The sequence below is a fragment of the Hypoxylon fragiforme genome (genome assembly GCF_022984875.1).
Source record: "Hypoxylon fragiforme strain CBS 206.31 chromosome Unknown GGS25scaffold_1, whole genome shotgun sequence".
NCBI classification, from domain to species: domain Eukaryota; kingdom Fungi; phylum Ascomycota; class Sordariomycetes; order Xylariales; family Hypoxylaceae; genus Hypoxylon; species Hypoxylon fragiforme.
In genome coordinates this window covers 1755919-1774372 of record NW_026054756.1, presented here as the reverse complement: position 1 = coordinate 1774372, position 18454 = coordinate 1755919, and the positions used below count along the sequence as shown (strand labels likewise).

Below are 18454 nucleotides of genomic sequence, written 5' to 3'. Positions count from 1 at the left end.
TTGGATTACCTACCTACCTGCCAGGTACTTCGCCGACGAGGGGCATTTGAGAATGCCAAGCTTCGGCACATTGAATCATGAGAAAAACAAAGGGATGTCTTCATTTCAAGTATCCATTGTTGGGTTCTAGACGATAGGAGGGCGGATATTCTGACGAGCTCTACTGCGTACCTACAAAAATAGAAAGCAATGATAAAGTATGGGCCAATCGACTGCAATGAGTTTTTATGTGTCTTGTGTCGATGAATGAAGCAAGATTTTGGCTTGATCTGATGGACGGTGTATTGTTTATGTTTCGGCCTATATATACATGCTTACCTGGTACCTATAGTATAACATGATAGCTATATAGGATCGGAGTTGAAGGAAGAATTGTGAGTTTACAATCTTGAATGGTGTTTTTGATGGGACGAACCGTCCTGCTGCGCGCTTTCTCTTATGATCGGGCTATATATTGTTTTATATGTCAGGTTCCAAGGTTGCAATTATATGACCCTTGGATTGATGATGGCTTCATTGCATGGCTGCGTCACGTTCTCGATCGCAAGACTCTGTAGACTGAAAGATCGTAATTATCGTACGGCAGTGAGTTGACCTGCTTGCCTCAAAACTTCTCAGCCTTCTCGCAATTGCGATATTTCGTCAATGCATAAGTAGGTAGGCAGGCAGGCACATTGGTATATCTCATACATATGCCCAATTGCATACCTACCTACCTAGGTATGCATTGTATCAAGACTCTGACGGAACCAGCCCATGTTTTTATGTGTACAGATCACGGAGAGAGATGCTGAGGAGAGCGAGACGAGGAAGATCCCAAAGCTTGGAGTCGGGATAATTGCGAACCCCGAATGCCACATAGTATATCGGCACCGTAGTAAGACGCTAGAGTTTACCGAGAACTGGCCTTTCATTTTCTTGCATTTTCTTGCATTTCTTTTTTTCTATACGCCGTAAATTGCTGCACAACTTTTCCCCAACTATGTATGTACGAATACGCGAGATCGCTGATTGGTTGGGCTGTTTCTTTTTTTTTGACTCAACCTGGCTGGAACAAGGGGGATCGGGGGCCTAGATCTACCAGGTTAGGCATGACACAGAGTTGCTACCTAGTTGCTAGGCACACCTTATAGGACAGGCAGGGTAACAATTCGCGATGACGATAGAAGGAAGGACGCGTAAAAGTTACATAAGGGTAGCGAGATGATATATCACTATTGTTTTCTACGTATATCTATCTTAGTATCTATCAATCTAGGTTAGAATACTTGATAATCATACATACATATGAGCAGCGCAGGGTGTTTAATCGAACCCGTGCTAAGCTATCAGCCATGGACAAAGAAACCCTAGAGCCCAAAAAGGCTCTCTTCGACGAGGACGAGAAGAAGAAGCCCACAGCCGCCGGCGATGCGACAACCACCGCGGAGGAGGAGAAAGCCCAGCGCGATTCCAAACTCCGACCGGAGAGGGAGGCGACATTTAAAGACTACATAGTTAGTTCCTTCCTCTAGTTCTAGAAACCATGCCGGGTTGTTTATGGGTAAACCTGAGTAAAATGCCTGTGTATATAGTACTGACACGTCGCAATATAGAGAGTCTTCAAGTATGCTCAGTTCTGGGATATCGTCCTCATGATCGCCGCGTTCGTGGCGGCCGGTGGATCGGGTGTCGTATGTCTACCTTGCCTACCTACCTAACTACATCCCAACTACTGCTTGCTCCTCAAAAGGTTCTAGTTGAAATTAACAGGTCGTTTGGATCTTAGACGATGCCGTTGATGAATGTCGTCTTCGGTAAGACTTCTTTTCTTCTCCTTTCCTCATACTTCGGTCACCGTAGATGCTCAACCCTCTTACTCTTTTACCTATTATAGGCGCATTGGTCGGAGACTTCACTGGCTACTTCCTCCCCGCCCCCACAAGCACCGAGGCCCAGTTCCGGACTTCACTCAACAGGAATGCGTAAGTTTTGAGTCCACAGCCTATGAGCCGATCGCTGGCTGTTCTGACATGATATACAGGCTTTATCTCTTGATTCTGTTCCTGGCGAAATTCGTCTTGACCTATATCAGCAAGGTAACTAGCCACCTACTATTGTGTGCCGTGAATATTAGGTAGATTATAGAGAGCATCTTAGAGAGCATCTACTCATAGTGTTAGTTCACCATACGACTTATCGGCATCCGAATGTCCGCCGCCATCCGGCTAGATTACCTTCGTTCTCTGTTCGGCCAGACGATCCACGTCATGGACTCGATGCCTCCTGGCTCTGCTGCAGGGACGATCACGACCACGGCCAACACGCTGCAGCTAGGGATCTCGGAGAAACTCGGCGTCTTCGTCGAATACACGGTGACGATCATCGCCGCCACCATAATCGCCTTCACCTACAGCTGGTCGCTAGCCCTCGTTACCTGCTCCGTGCTGCTCTTCATCTCCCTTACCGTGGGCACCATCGTCCCGTTTTACCTGAAGGCCACGGCTAGGATTACTAAAGCGGAGACGAAATCTTCCTCGATAGCCAGCGAGGCCTTCTCCGCTATCCGCATGGTCGTTGCGTGCGGTGCCGAGTCCCAGGTCGCGAAGCGCTTTGCGGTCTGGGCCGATGCAGCAAAGAAGCATGGCCAGAGGTCGTCGCCCCTGATAGGCACGCAGTTCGCGATCATCTTTTTCGCCCTCTTCTCCACATTCGGCCTGGCGTTCTGGTTCGGTGCCAAGTCCTTTGTCGAAGGCCGCGTGAGCAATGTGGGCACTATCATCGTGGTGTTGATGTCGGTTATGATGATGGTCATGTCTCTCGAGCGGATGTCGACGCCGCTTATTGCCGTTGGTAAGGCCACCGTGGCGGCTTGTGAGTTCTTCACCGTCATTGATGCCCCCCGGCCGAATGTTGGTGGGCTCGAGGGTCCGGAAATCTCGGCGACAGACGATATCGTGTTTAAGGATGTGGATTTCGCATACCCAAGTAGACCACATGTAAAGGTTCTGGATCAACTCAACCTCACGATCGAGTCTGGGAAGATAACGGCTATAGTTGGACCTTCGGGATCGGGTAAGAGCACGATTGTCGGCCTGATCGAACGCTGGTATACTTTACGCGACCAACACATCATTGCAAAGGCCATCGAAAAAGACAAGAAGAAAGAGAAGGAGGCGATAAACAAAGCTAAGGGTAAGAAGAATAAGAAGAATAAGAGCAAGGATGAATCGGATGACGATACTCCCCCTGAACCCGAAGAAACCGGCGCGATTGTTGAACTAAAGGGATCGATATCTACCGAGGGTCACGAACTCGACGAAATTCATATGAAATGGTGGCGATCTCAGATCGGGCTTGTCCAGCAGGAGCCATTCCTATTCAACGATACTATCTTCAAGAATGTTGCGTATGGGTTGATAGGTTCAGACCTCGACAAGGAACCCGAAGAGCGGAAAAGGGAGTTGGTCAAAGAGGCTTGCAAGGAGGCCTTTGCGGACGAGTTCATCGACCGCCTCCCTGACGGCTATGAGACTCTTGTTGGCGACAACGGGACGAAGCTTTCCGGCGGCCAGCGCCAGCGCTTATGCATTGCCCGAGCCATCATCAAAAGACCGAAAATCCTTATCCTCGACGAGGCCACGTCCGCGATCGATGTCCGAGGCGAGCGCATTGTTCAGGCGGCGATGGACAAGGTATCCCAGAACCGAACGACCATCACGATCGCCCACCGACTCTCGACCATCAAGAAAGCCAATACCATCGTGGTCCTCCAGAAAGGCAAGGTCGTGGAGAAGGGTGACCACGAGTCGCTCCTGAAGAACGCGGAAGGGGTTTACTATGGCCTCGTCCACGCCCAACAGCTTTCTCTCGGAGACCCTACCGAACCTGATTCTGATTGTCCAGAGGAAGAGGATTTTGGGGCGATTCTAAGTCGTGAAAAGAGCGCCGCTTTCAGTGATACCGCAAACGCGCCTGAGAAGGTGCAGTATAAGCTACAAGGCTTGATCAGAAGCTTCGGGCGGTTGTTATGGGAACAGCGGTCTCGATTCCCGTTCTATGTCGTCACGGTTATCGCTGCCATGTGCACAGCTGGTGAGTTCGCCTACTAGGATGCCGTTGAAATTGACAGCGGATGAAATGCTAATGACAACTCCTACTAGCCGCGTCTCCAATGCAAGCATACCTCTTCGCGCAGATTATAGTTGTCTTCACTTACGCCAACGATCTACCACGATTCACAACCGAAGCTAACTTCTGGTCCTTGATGTGGGTGGTGCTGGCGATCGCTGTTGGCATGTCTTACTTCATCCTGTACACCGTATCAACCCATCTTGCACATGTAAGTCTGCTCCTGCCGACACACGAACTACCTAACCGAGCTGTTTCTTTTGTCCTAAACTCATATTTCTGAAATTAGTATATCTCTACCGCCTACCGAAAGCAATACTTCGAAGCCATCCTTTATCAGAAGACCTCCTTCTTTGATGAAGAGCAGAACTCCACGGGTTCGCTAACAGCTCGGGTCGGGAGCGACCCAAAGCAACTGGAGGAACTCCTCGGCGTAAATATGGGCATGGTGTATAACTCGTGCGTATATTATCACTTACCTAGCTCTACCTAGTAGTTTCGGGTTCGAAATCTATGCCACCACTAATGCACCTACTTAGATTTTTTACGCTGATCGGCTGCTTAGCTATAGCTTTCGCCTTTGGTTGGAAACTTGCGCTCGTTGCCACATGCGTTACTATGCCCATAGGGCTTTCGACGGGGTATCTGCGACTGAGATACGAGCTAGACTTCGAGAAGATGTATGCAGAGGTTTTCGCCCAATCCTCGAAGTTTGCTGCCGAAGCCATCGCGGCCTCTCGTACGGTTTCCTCGCTCACACTCGAAGACACCATTTGTGACCGCTACCAGGGCTTGCTTGATCACCACGTTGTAGAAGCTTACAAGCAAGCCAGGTGGAAGACGCTGGTGTTTGCCCTTTCGGATAGTGTTGGTTTGGCCTGCCAGGCTCTCATATTCTGGTACGGCGGAACACTGCTAGCAACTCGAGAATATGAAGTCATGAACTTCTTCATCTGCTACATGGCTGGTACGTATCCTAAAAGCTCCTTGTTCGTTTCAGCCTCCCGAAACCACGAACATGCATGAGGTGCATCCTTTATTAATACTATTTCCCGAATCAGTGATCCAGGGAGCCGAAGGGGCCGGCCAGGGGTTTGGCTTCGGGCCAAATGCGGCTCAGGCCTCGGCCGCCGCCAACCGTATTCTAAGCATCCGCGAGACCCGCAACCACGACCTGAGTGACGCAAGTGCCAAGATCCCTGACACGGAAGGCGGCGTCAAGATCGAGCTCCGGGACGTGCACTTCAAGTACCCGACGCGGAACGTATCCGTGTTCAAGGGCATCAACATCACGATTGAGAAGGGACAGTTCGCCGCGCTGGTGGGCGCCTCAGGGTGCGGCAAAACCAGTATCATCTCGCTGCTGGAGCGCTTCTACGACGTTCAGCACGGCCAGATCCTCGCCAATGACACCGACATCGCCAGTGTAAACGTGTACGACTACCGGCGACACCTATCGCTCGTGGCGCAGGAGGCGACGCTGTTTCAGGGCACATTGCGCGAGAACGTGCTTCTGGGCATCGACCCCGCCACCGTGACCGACGAGGACCTACACGCCGCATGCCGTGATGCCAGCATTCACGAATTCATTGTCTCACTCCCCGAGGGTTACAATACCGAGATCGGCAGCCGTGGCGTCTCGCTCTCCGGCGGTCAGAAGCAGCGCATCGCCATCGCTCGCGCGCTGATCCGACAACCCGAAGTCCTGCTGCTTGACGAGGCCACCAGCAGCCTTGACTCTGAGAGCGAGAAGCTCGTGCAGAAGGCCTTTGAGCGCGCTGCTGCCGGACGGACCATGGTTGTTGTCGCGCACAGACTTGCTACTGTGCAGAATGCCGACGTCATTTTTGTCCTGGGCGAGGGCAAGGTCCTTGAAAAGGGCTCCCATGTCGAGTTGCTAAAGAAGAAGGGAGTTTACTGGAATATGGTGAGCTCTTTTTTTATAACTTTCATCCCTTTTTATGCCTGTCTGATACTTGAATGCTAATCACATCGCCCTCGTTATAGTGCCAGAGCCAGGCTCTCGACAGATAGCGTTCTGACACGACTTCCTATATAATATATGAATAGTACCAACCCAGGTCGGCCAGTATACTATACTCGGCATGATAATCGAACGACTTTACTGGGAGTGCAAGTTAAGGTTGTATGGGAAGCTTGAAGGGTTTAGAGGGATCAATACATCTTAGACGAAATCAGTATGTACACATACCGGCTTGAGGATCATTTATTTGGCGGGAGCGTTCGATATACATAATACCCATTCAGCTCTGAATTCTCGTATGTAAAGTAATAACACCATCTTTGCTTATTATACACTCTAAAATGGGTGTCACCATGCGCGAGATACTAGACTCCGCCAAGAAATTTGAGCGGGCGACGAGTAGATTCCCTACCATGTTAACGAAATCACCGAGCTTAAGGTATATTAGCAACTCTTGTCATGTCTAAGGCACTAACCCAGGCTGATGGCTTCGCAGGATTATTTCTTGAGTGTATTCAGTTCGGAGCTAGTAGCTTTCGCTGACTGCGACGCGGCCTCTTTGCGGCCGGTGTAAATTGCATCAAATAGCATGGCTAGATGGGCACAATCTTCTCGAAGAGAATCGATCCGCTGGCTGATCTGCTCTTCACAAGCCATACGTTTCTCTAGTGCAGCCATCAATCGTTCGAGTTGCTGCATGCGATAGTCGGATCTAGATCGAACATGAACACCTCATACTATCTTTGAAATAGTATTGTAACTTACACTTTCTGTGCCTGATCTTGATAATGGGCTTTGATCTTGCTCTTCAGGATGGCCAATTTCTCGTTGTAATCTTTGTCAATGCTCTTTCGGATATCAGATCGCTTCGACTTCCACTTATCCTAATGCAAGGGGAAGACAAGAGATTAGTTATGAAAATTTCATCATATATTCTCCGTGTATCGGTCACTGAGACTGGCATACAATATTCTCCATAGCCTGCGGAATGCTCGCGCTTGACTTATGGAAGTTGAAGTCCAATGCCAATTCCAAGTCAGAGTCGGAGCCTCCCTCGGTTGGATTGGGTTCCTTGCGATGAGGTGCCATGACTACTCAGATACCCTTATACTACTAGAAGTAATACTTGGGTAAAGGTGCTATTTGACCTTGACCTGCATGTGTTACTATGCTAGGTAGGTACAAGGTAGGTACATATAAGAAGCAAAGAAGCAACATTGAATATTGAACGAAGAAGAAAAAACATTGAAAGGTTGGAAGGTTGAAAGTTGGAACTGAAACATGAAAAAAATGAGATTGAATACTGGATTGTTACTGCTCTGAATGATACCTACTTGCAACTATCGTGCCTGCCATGGTTGCCGTAGTGCACTAATTAACTACAGTAACTAGTGGGGTAAGGAAAAGTAAAAAAAAGGGAGTTTAATTCTGCTAGAGTTCACCGCTTAACTACCTAGTAGAATTCATTGGCTTGTTTGTACCTTCGTATCTTATCCAGCTTATCAAAATCAATCTTCGAAATTATTGAAAATTCCAGACTCAAACAAACCAGTTGGCGCAAGTTTCACCACCTCAAAAATTTACACGACGAGATCAACCTAGCCATAATGGGTCTCGCAGGCCCCAGGAAGTACGAAAGACTTGACAATCATTCATTACCTGTCATTGAACTGCTACTAACTCATTTGCTTCTGTAGCCGTCGGAAACTCCAGCACGACCCAAACAATACAAAATGGACCCGAGACGAGACCACCTTCGGCCAGAAAATCTTGCGTGCCCAAGGTTGGGAACCTGGCCAATTCCTGGGTGCCCAAGGTGCGGCGCACTCCCACCTTCACACAGCTGCCAGCGCGGCACCCATCACCGCCGTTATGAAAGATGACACCTTGGGTCTCGGAGCACAACCTCGTCACAAGCAGAACACCGAATGCACTGGCCTGGATGGATTTAAAGATCTCCTTGGTAGACTGAACGGAAAGTCTGAGGAAGTAATCAAAAAAGAGAGGGAAGTGCGGTCAGGTATCAAGACAAACTTGTACGTGGAGAGGAAATACGGAACCATGAGATTTGTTAGTGGAGGGCTTCTAGTTGGTGATCAGATGAAAGGTTTGGTCAGCACGGATTCCAAAACATTGAAGACCGAATCCTCGGATGATGAGAAGCCGGCCGTTGAACTGGACGATGACACAAGTCGCACAGTGAAGAAAGAGAAGAAGGAAAAGAAATCCAAGAAGCGGAAGACAGAAGAACCAGACTCGGTAGATGGCGATATTGTTCGCGAGAAGAAGCGAAAGCGGTCCAAAAATATTGATTCGCAGGAGGTCTCGACCAATACTCTCGAAACTGAAGAAACTAGTAGCAAGAAAAAGAAATCTAGAAAATCTAAACGAGAGGATGGCGGAGAAGTAGAGCTAGACGGGTTAGAGAAGAAGAAGAAGAAGAATAGCAAGAAGTCAAAGAACGACTCTGAGCGCAAGGCTGAGAGCGACGGCACTTCAAGCTCATCAGAAGATAATCAGCTAGGAAAGTCGGAGTCGAAGAAGGAGAAGAAAGAGAAGAAAGAGAAGAAGCAGAAGGACAAGAAGGACAAGAAGCAAAAGCGATTGGATACTGTAGACTCATCGAGTTCTATCCCAACCCCTCAAGAAAGTGGTGTGTCAACACCATCGGGGACTGGTCCTTCAACTCCACAGCCTTTCTCAGCGCGGCATTATGCCCGGTCACGCAACATAGCTTCAAAACGAATGGCTATGGCCGATCTGCAAGCATTAAACCAGGTAAGTTTGGAGAATAGTAGCTGATTTCTCGGGACTTGATACTAATTATCGTGCAGATTTTCATGGTAAAGCCAGTGTGATTAACATACGCGACTGACGACGTAATAGACTATGAAATTACTAAAACGTTGATACCCCAATATATATGATTCAGACAAAACCTCCTCATTGATCGCGACCCGGAACTCATCGGTGATAGAATATGACTTGAATGATGCGACAGCAGTTGCAAATCTTGTAATTTGGTGATCTTATCACTTGGTAAACGAGCGAGACCTTACATTGTGGCTCTTGTATGACTTTCAGCTGAGCTATACCCTTATTATATCGGTAGTAGTATTCCACCAGGACTTTCTGTATGACTGTGCTTGCATATACGTATGTGGCTACTTAATACCTAGGTAGGTAGCTAGCCTGGGTCTGTTGGTAGCTGAACGGCCCCCAACTCCACGATCTTACGCTGCACAATCCCTGCCGCTTTCTAGAGATAAAAGCAGGCTGAGATTTAAAAGAGGAGTACGTTGGCAGTAATTCTAATCTTAATCAAAATACTAAATACTTGAAATATTACCGCTTGTTCTTATATTTGTCGTGACTACTGTATACCCAAGATCTAAGATATAATACTACAAAGTACGGTGGAGTATGGCCGACGATACACCGGGTCTATCACGCCGGACCGGCTCGTCCCCTCTTAGAGATCGGCCACAGCCTGTTCGGAGGCAATCTCGAAACAGCTCCCCACGACAGTTTGCGGAGATTGTACGGCACATCCCCCTTCACGATCGAGACCGTGTTCACTTTGTAGATGAGCCCGAAGAGTTTGGTCCAGTAAGTGCCTCTATTACACACGAATTGAATCAAAGCTCAACATAGCCATAGTATGATACCGCAACTGGCAATCCCTATGACAGTATCCCACCTCCAGGAATCCAGCCAGTCCAAGGTCACGTCAGCTCGCAAAATGTGTATGCCAATTACTCGGCGCCATATTCACGGGTTCGGGGGCCCACCGAAAATGTGCCGGTTTACGCCACCCCATGGTCGGGCCGACAGCTTAGTCGTCGCTCTACGGGAGACTCATACGTATCCGATCGAGGTCAGCCGATTGCTCTAGCAACATATGGGCGTGGAAGAGTCAGGTTTGCCGAGCCGGAAACCCGTCGTGCGGCTTTTGCGGCCTCACCGCCACCTCCTCCCCCACCCATGCAAAGGGCCACTCGAGACGAATATCTTCCAGACTCGGAAGACGTGGAGGTGGAGGAGGATGACGTTAGGCTTTATTCTACGCCGCCAGCTTCGTATCGCAGCCGGTCCCGCTCGAGGTCACGGGCCAACCGTCTATATGAAAGCTCCTACGTTGATGAGGTAGATGAGGACGAGGACGATGAAGAATTCGATGAGCTCTTGGGTGGTAAAGTGTTCCAGTTTGTCCCTTCCCGAGCTTCGAGGGCACTTTCGAAGAGCGGCCAGAGCATTGACACCGAGCTTTCGTTTGAGAAGTCTGAAGATGGGACGCTCAGCTCGAAAGACGAGCCAAATATCCCTCACCCCCCTGGCAACATTCTCCACGTTTACCAATCGCAATATACTGGGGATGCAATGCCGGATGGATCGCATACCGCAAAGTTGACAGTGATCCATGATCAAAAGAAGCAACGGCAGCCCCTTTTCAGATGGATGTAAGTAAATCTTGGTTATTGACTGGTTGACAGCTCACTGACGCCATAAAAGGCATTTAGAACAACCAGTTATGAACCTGGATGAGCTTTCGGTATGTTGGTTCAAAGATTGCTCTTCACCAATCTCCTAGCTATCTACCTAGTACTAACTGAGCAACTAGGCCGAGATCGCGCGAATTCCGGCCATCACTGATTCGGAACGGAACGGGTTCGCAAAGCTACTCGCAGAGGTAAAAAGAAGCTCTGTTAAGTTCAGGCCAACCTCCAAGGGAAGCAACGTGCGACATATAGATCCGAAGCCGATCCGCGTGACCATCGCCCCCGACGGACGAGCCAAAGACCAGACTTCAAGACCGCTGACCTGGCTGTGCGTGCCTTATTTCTCGCTGGAGAGATACTCGGGACTTCTTTCAGCTAAGACGGCCTCACACTTTCCAGTTGAGACCTTGCTGCAGTCGGAGTACGCTCGTACCACGCAGGAGCGCGATATGCAACAGGCTGTGTGCCAGAATGGCGAGGTGTCTGAAGGCGATTGCTTTCATATTGCTCAGCTATGGTGTATCGTACTGGACAATTGTGAGTAGCCCCCCCTGAAAGCGCCTTGGTTGACTACAAGCTGATCATTCAATGCCAAGCCTTGCTTATTACCTGTGGACGAATGTCAAGCACATCCTTGAGAGGGGACCTCGTACGTATATTTAACGAGCCCTTCAAGCAACCAGCAGGGAAAGCGAAGGCCGTGTATATATCATACTACGACAATGTTCTCTGGGCGTTACCATTGGAGTCTTGCTCAACCTGGTTTGTAAGTTGCCTACTTGAATGGCACATAAAGTCTGTCTATACCTTCTGACACTTAAGATTCTAGGACTTCATGATACACTTCCGCGAGTTTTGGCCACAAGCAATCAAAGTCTATCATCATGGCCATGTGGTAACGGCGACCGACTGGCCACGTATCGTAAACACAGTAAAGAAAGTGAACACCAAGGTCGTTCTTGATCTTCGTCTATCGTGAGTTTCCACTCTACATATACCTAATCAGGAAATAATAAGGCTAATCGTGTTCAGGTTCCATCCCCAACCACCAGCAATTGGCGTATTGACGCCGCAAGAAGGGGCAGCCAGCGAGGATGGAGAAGAAGCTTCAGGCGCGGAACAGCCCAGTAGTAGTCAAACTCAAGCAAAAACCCCCAACAAGGCCGACAACAAATTTCATGTGTTCTCCTGGCTTGAGATGGCCGAATCTGAGGATGAAAATGCGGGTTCGAACAGCGATGGGCTGATCACTCATCTACAAGAAGCTGAAGAGTACTTGACGAGCTCGACCACAATTAGGGACCGAAAAGCATATAATAACTGCATTTCGTCGTCGCAACGTTCGGTTTACGGATATCTAAGGGAAAGGGGATCGAAACTCGGAGAGACAGACGAAGAAATCCAGGCGAAGCGAGATTACGAGAACGGAGTCGACCTCTACAATGCGGCAGACATTATCTTCTGCTTCTTCCTCCCTAAAGGATTGAACAGGAATATGCCGACAGCGGACAAGTTCTGGGGTGCTATTCGAAGTCTGGTAGAGGTAACTACAATACATGGGCCTTGCCTACAACTATCAAAATGATGCAATACTAATTCAACTGGTAACTAGATGGATGGCGACGGCGAAGACCATCTCGACCGACCGAAGCCTCTGCAGCGACGTGCTGGTGGGCGGAATAATGTACATGGCCTGAGATCTAGTCTTAGAGGGATGACAAGGGTAATACAGTCCTTTCAGGACATAGTATCGCATGCGCCAGCCCCTATTCGAACCCGAGTTGAGGTACCTGACAGCCTCATTCGTGCCTGGCTCCACTTAGTCATGGCTATCATTCAAGCCTCACTGGGCGAATTTTGGACTGAGAACATGATGGTCGCGGAGGCTCTGATACGGAGTGGGATGAACGATATCAGTAAGTACATAATTTTGGTTCAATTCTATTGGGAAGTCTTCGTGGCTTGCCGTAATCCTTCAAGGTTAAGGGTGACGTTACAATATACATACTATGCAGGTACCTACCTAGTACGTATACTAACCTCTATTGAAGTCGACGAGATTCCCACAGAGGATCTGGGATTACTCCCTAGCTCAGTTCTCCAGCCTATGGATCTTGTTGCGTTGGTAAGCCTAAAGCTACTTCAAGACTCTACAGGTAAATATCCTAGCATCGATGATACGTATTCAGATTATCTCAAAGGACTGGTAAGTCTCCTAGATCGCCCAAGATTCCCACGTGAATATGCCCAAACTGACATCATCGTAGGAAAATGAGATTACCACAAATAATTCCGATCGTTCTCACCAATTCCGCATCACCCTTTTCAAGCAGGAGATCGCGGCGATTCGGCGCGTAGTTGCGTCACAGCTCAAGGTCGCAGACGGCATGGTTGTTCCCCAGAAAGCCAGCTGGGGGGACCAAACTCGCAGAGAAAGGGAAATGCTGGAGAGGGAGCGCGAGAAGTCAAAGGTCGAGCCTGCGAGGCTCCGATCGCGATCCTACGAAAAGCAGGGGATGGCATACGTGGACAGGGCGGACGGGCTCGAGGTCCAGAACCATTACTCCCATAGGAGCGTTAGCGGCTTGCCTGCGTACCACTTCGCTCCAATCCGGGCCCCCGATGCCTTCGCCAAGCTGGCATCTACCGACCCTGGCGGCTTTCGCGAGCTGCTCGGCCGGGAATGCAGGTCTTGGCTCGAGCGGAGAGAAAATGAGCTCTACGAGCTTGACGTAGAAGCGTCAAGGCTGGAGAATATGGTAAGTCAACCTAACCCTACCTACTTACCTATATAAGTAGTAGTAGCGTTGTTGCTATCCTGTTGGCGGACGTCAGCGCGCTTTTCACGCTAACCCCCTTTTTTCTTCCCGCAGAACGCCAACAAGATCGAGGTTACCAAGGATCGGCAAGAAGCTGCCGTTTACGCCTTCACCATGGTGACCATCATATTTTTGCCACTCAGCACGATAAGCTCTATATTTGGGATGAATTCAAGCGACCTACGTGACATGGAGCAAGGGCAGTGGGCTTATTGGGCGGCGGCGATTCCCACTACGATCGCGGTGATAATTATGGGGTTGTGGTGGATGGGCGAGCTGCGCAACCTGGTCAACTGGGTGCGCGGACTGCCCTCTAGGGGAAGCAGAGGAGGAAGAGGTTATGCACGAGTGTCCCAGCCGGCTGCTGCAAACGGCGTCATATACTACCCTCAAGCAGCAGACTATCCGGGGATGATGGACCCGCCAGCGATGAGACCATACAGCCGAGCTACGTTTGGCCTGCCGGTGCCGCGTCCGTCGTGGCGGCATTGATCGATATAGCCTACCTACTACCTACCTAGGTACTTGATAGACTTGTCTATTACCATTTTGTCACTCTTTTTCATCTTCTTTCCCGTTCCGGTTGTGGGTTGTTTTCCCCTCTTGTCACCTGCCTACCTATCTAGATCGGAAAATAAAATAAAATATGTCCATCCAAACGTACAACGCAGCCACGTCGCGGATCCCGCCTCACTGTGCCTAGGCAAAGTATGAATCGGGCGGGTGGCGTCCTAGATAAATATTCGCATTGCGTCGCAGATCCGTACACGACGCACGCAAAGTACGGCACATATTTTACCTACATACACACATACATAAGTAATGCCCACGGCTAAAACATGTGGTGCATGCAGGCGACCTTTCCCCTAGGTGCATGTACCCTCGAACCTCTGCTACCTATCACATTCCAAGCTTTGTATGACCTAAGGAGCATTTGAAGGGCTCACTCAAAGCAAAAAGCGAGGACGGCCGCACTCGTTTTTCTTCCTTTCTTCATTAGGTCGGGTTAGGATATTTTAACCCTAAAAAGGAAAACGGTCCTATCGCATCGTTGCCACGCTCCGTTCATACATAGGTACTAGGTTAGGTAGCGCGCCGGCCGATAGGGGTCCTATTTGTCAATTGCCTGGGTAGCGCAAGAAAAAGCCCCCCGTCCACCCAGTCGTTCGTAAAACGCCAGTATATGCGTACATCCGTGATTGGGCGACGGATCCCCTCCCTTCCTACTTCTCGTAAGCCACCCTAAAAAAACATGGCCTACCTATCTAGTAATGAAAAAAAAAAAAAAATCCTTCTTGGGCTTTCGTTGTTGGGGGTTTGACAGCAGGGCGGGATGGGGGTGGGTTCCAGCTCAACCTGTGAGCGCCATGCAGGCTCTGGGCTGCCTCGTCATAATCGAGATTTCGAGGGAGGGGGAGGGGAGAAGGAGGGGTCCTCGAAGCTGTCAGCCGCAAATGGATATCATAGGGTAGAACATTCATTATACGGCTAGCTAGCTACCCTAACTTGCAAAGGGAAATAATGTGCTAGCCGCGGCTGTCGTTGATGGTCTAGTATAACGAGCCACACAGAAGACGGGCTAGAAAGCTAAAGGGGAGGGAGAATGCTACCGAAAATCATAGACCCTACGTCACTGGGATCTTTGATCCTTCGCCCTGGTAGTGTGATATGTTATATTCCTTATGTGTCAGTTCGCCTTTACCTAAGCTACCCCAATCAGAGGATGATTATAAGGCTAAAGGATCAATGATGTTTAATTGTATATGGTTTTAGTCATTTAAAGGAGGGTTCTTCTAATACGTTCAAAATGACTTTTCAAGGGGATGGCTTTCAATGCTGAAAGAGGTTGTGTTTGCGTTAATACCCCTATTCCCCTATGCCACATTTTCGTAATACTGGAACTTCGAACATATGATATGTAACAGTGTCTGAAGACTTTAAATGATAATTAATAGCAGGTAGCACATATACCTATCTTTTATGTGTCTTAGGTATGTACTTCGGTGCCGCATCACGGATTGAATTGCGCCAATGAGGTTAACATCAGCCCAGGTACCCAATGTAACTTACCCCTTTTGTATGGTGACATGTAACAATTAAGTTGCCCGGCGATAAAAATAATTAATATATATTATTTGACTTAAAAAAGCCTTGGGAATAGACTATGATTGAATGTTCACCTGCATGTTTCACTGTCAGCTGTGCCACTTACTTCTACGCCGATCAAAAAAAGGGGTCCTGCCTTTATCGACAACGCTACAGGCTTGCTTCAGTGTTATATTCATGTATCATCTGCATATGTAAGTCACAAGGAAATATATGTTACCTACATATCATTCTCATCGTACTTGCATGTGCTTACTATATGTAGTAGATAGGTACTGATTATTTTCTTTCGGTCTTCTTTGGCAAAAGTGGCTAGCACAGCCATTGCATTTGCAGCTAGAGATTTCAAATTGCATCGGACGAGATGGTCTGCAAAGGATCGATCAATACAACGCAAGTCTCATTCTCTACATACTTCCTGCCCTATCGGATAATAATCGATTGACACATTATCCACACAAAGGACAACAACGCGTACCTTATGTGTTCTAACGTAACTCATATTTCGGTGCCGCGCTGTGGTTACCTCATCCTAGAGGATTATTGGATATCAGCCTCAAGGCAATGATGGGCGTCCGTGTCGCCTTACTTCTAAGGCACGGCGACGGATAATGGAAGAACAACGCCCGAGTCCCTGCAGCCCGGAAACATGCATGTCTGGAGCAGGGTTCCGGGGGTGAGCGTAGGGTTGCTACGTGTTGGAATAGGGCTGCGATCGTTGTTCAATATTCAGCTTCGAGAATTATTACTCCATTGCGGTAACCAGGCGGATGAATAGGCATCAATCCGGTGAGATTGTTACGACCTTCTCTGTTTGACAAGTCTGCCGCTTACGCAGTAGGGCCTGCGTCTTCTCTGGTACTGCTGGAGTAGGCCGGATGCTTCGAATGCTAAGACACATACTGCCATTCTATGTGTAAAGCACTATCTCGGCGAATCATGACTTGAAGCTCTGGCTTGAAGCGAGTCCGGCCCCCACGCACAGAGACGGATACCCGAGCGGCGCTCTTCGGCTTCTTCATATGTGATCCCGACCAACTGTAGGTCCGTCTTGGCTCCATCTTCCACGATGCCCCTATTATGTTCTAGAGACTGGAAGAGGCCTTTAGTAATTCCTCAAGGAGATACATCGTTACCCTGTTGGAGTTAGGGTTAATAGGAGACAGCACTGAAGGGTAGTATTGTCAGTCTCGCTAGAGTAACTATTTACCACCTGGTACCTGCCTAGGTATTCTAGCCTCGAGTTCCTGTTACACGAACACATCATACAATTATGGATAACTCAGAGTTCTGAGTGGTTATAGGGTTTGCCAAGTCCTCGAGGTACTGGCTAAGTCTGGCTTACTTGGTCCACGAAGGACAATATTTCCATGTTTATACCACTCCACTCGAGGACCTTGTAGGTTTATTTTAGATTCCTAAATTGACAACACTTCATAAATAGCAACCTGCTGTGTCCTGGCCTTACGATTTATATAATACTTGCATTGAATTGGACAATGATCATGCCAGGAACGTATAGAATGGAAATCAGGAGATAACTCTTATATATTTTTAGAGTACTACCATTGAATCTAGAAAAAGGGATATGGATTCTGGTGAGAATGCCCACATACAACACATTGGGAACATATTTGAATGAAAAAAGGACAGAAAAGTAGTATCAACAGCGGGTATCGCCGATTCCGAAAGGCGGTATCTGTCGTGTCCATATGGCAACCAGTGGGGCAAGTCCCAGAGTTGAAGGTCTAAGCAATGCGAGAATAAGGGTGAATACAGATTGTGTGGGACGTCTTAACTCAACCCCGTGGAGACTAACTATTACTAATTACCTAGGTAACTTGTGACTTTGCTGATTGGCCGTCGTATGGAAACTAAAGCTGCCTATACATACGTACGTAGAATAAGAAATATTGGTGGCTAATACTGTACTGACAACTGATGTCCTTGTCCTTATCCCTATCCCTATCTTCGTATACATACCTAACCTGTGCGTTTGCAAACTAAATAGCAATATTGTTATGTACATTGACAAAAACGGATACACAGCTACCGTACGTGGAAGGGTCTCCATCAGATTGATCCGTTTCTTTTGCTTATTTCGCCTTTTGCTTTTCTTATTTCGTTGTAAAATACAGGGAAATCCACAATAATTATCCAAGGTTCGGTGACTATGGAATGGTGAGCAGGCAAACCGGCTGACAGGACAGGACAAGTTGTCGTAAACCATGGATATCACGGCTGTATGTAGGTGTATGTAGGTGTGTACGAAGTAGGTACTACATATGTATGTGTATGTATATATGCATGTCTGTGTGAGGGCATACATATATGTATGTATTAGTTGTTCGTTACAAGTTGTATTGCATGCACTAAAGCACTACTTTCTCGATAGAGTTAGGTGGGGCTAGATCTTATTCATATGCCGCTATAAGCTAGTATGATGGAAAAGGGGACTTTGGTTGGGCAACGTTGCCGATAGGCTGCAGGGGAAACCTAGGTACCTACATATTGATATATCTAGGTATGTATATAGCAGTGGTTGCTAACGTTATGTGTAATATTTACATATTATTCTGGATATAATATAGTGTCTATCGATGTATTATAGGTCATTATAGTTAGCACGCACATGCCGTACCAAATGATATTCATCATATTAACGATATATCCCTTCAACAAGCATTCAGTGATCAATGATCAATGATCAATGTAACCTGTTTTGCATGGACGAACTGGTTTTTTTCCCGGTCCCATCAACCCCACCCCTCCATCAGCCAAAAAGACACCAGAATATTCAATGTTAATCCAAAAGAACCAAAAGTCCGTGGAGCTGCAGCTTGCATGCAAGCCAATGTCGACGTGTGCCCAGGTTGCCCGTGATAGCATGCTATACCCTTGTAATGCTGGATGAGGATTCTACATGACGACCCTTA

The 18454-nt window shown here is 48.1% G+C and overlaps 5 protein-coding genes across 5 annotated transcripts; 3 read left to right on the top strand and 2 right to left on the bottom strand.

Annotated features, from left to right (window-relative positions):
* Positions 1 to 657: 657 nt before the first annotated feature.
* GGS25DRAFT_527076 (P-loop containing nucleoside triphosphate hydrolase protein) lies at positions 658 to 6144 on the top strand (the record flags this gene model as incomplete). Its single annotated transcript, XM_049265061.1, has 11 exons — positions 658 to 1496; positions 1596 to 1673; positions 1769 to 1796; positions 1877 to 1964; positions 2024 to 2078; positions 2163 to 4074; positions 4143 to 4321; positions 4400 to 4569; positions 4650 to 5077; positions 5172 to 6037; positions 6118 to 6144. Exons 1-11 carry the CDS (start codon positions 1335 to 1337, stop codon positions 6142 to 6144), a joined length of 3993 nt encoding a protein of 1330 aa, XP_049121297.1. The 5' UTR covers positions 658 to 1334.
* Positions 6145 to 6592: 448 nt separating this feature from the next.
* GGS25DRAFT_516815 (uncharacterized protein) lies at positions 6593 to 7183 on the bottom strand (the record flags this gene model as incomplete). The annotated part of the gene is made up of 3 exons (XM_049263274.1): positions 6593 to 6806; positions 6860 to 6978; positions 7061 to 7183. The coding sequence occupies 3 exons, from the start codon at positions 7181 to 7183 to the stop codon at positions 6593 to 6595; spliced, it is 456 nt and encodes a 151-aa protein (XP_049121296.1).
* Positions 7184 to 7610: 427 nt separating this feature from the next.
* GGS25DRAFT_469782 (uncharacterized protein) lies at positions 7611 to 9111 on the top strand. Its single transcript, XM_049259174.1, has 3 exons — positions 7611 to 7724; positions 7792 to 8872; positions 8929 to 9111. Exons 1-3 carry the CDS (start codon positions 7702 to 7704, stop codon positions 8950 to 8952), a joined length of 1128 nt encoding a protein of 375 aa, XP_049121295.1. The 5' UTR covers positions 7611 to 7701; the 3' UTR covers positions 8953 to 9111.
* Positions 9112 to 9322: 211 nt separating this feature from the next.
* On the top strand, positions 9323 to 14291 carry GGS25DRAFT_27106 (uncharacterized protein). Its single transcript, XM_049257387.1, has 11 exons — positions 9323 to 9703; positions 9755 to 10554; positions 10607 to 10646; positions 10716 to 11130; positions 11190 to 11359; positions 11423 to 11568; positions 11626 to 12136; positions 12206 to 12509; positions 12645 to 12799; positions 12861 to 13352; positions 13467 to 14291. The coding sequence occupies exons 1-11, from the start codon at positions 9518 to 9520 to the stop codon at positions 13902 to 13904; spliced, it is 3657 nt and encodes a 1218-aa protein (XP_049121294.1). The 5' UTR covers positions 9323 to 9517; the 3' UTR covers positions 13905 to 14291.
* A 2964-nt stretch (positions 14292 to 17255) lies between these two features.
* On the bottom strand, positions 17256 to 17780 carry GGS25DRAFT_469772 (uncharacterized protein). The gene has a single exon (XM_049259173.1). It carries the CDS (start codon positions 17746 to 17748, stop codon positions 17347 to 17349), a length of 402 nt encoding a protein of 133 aa, XP_049121293.1. The 5' UTR covers positions 17749 to 17780; the 3' UTR covers positions 17256 to 17346.
* Between the last annotated feature and the right edge of the window lie 674 nt (positions 17781 to 18454).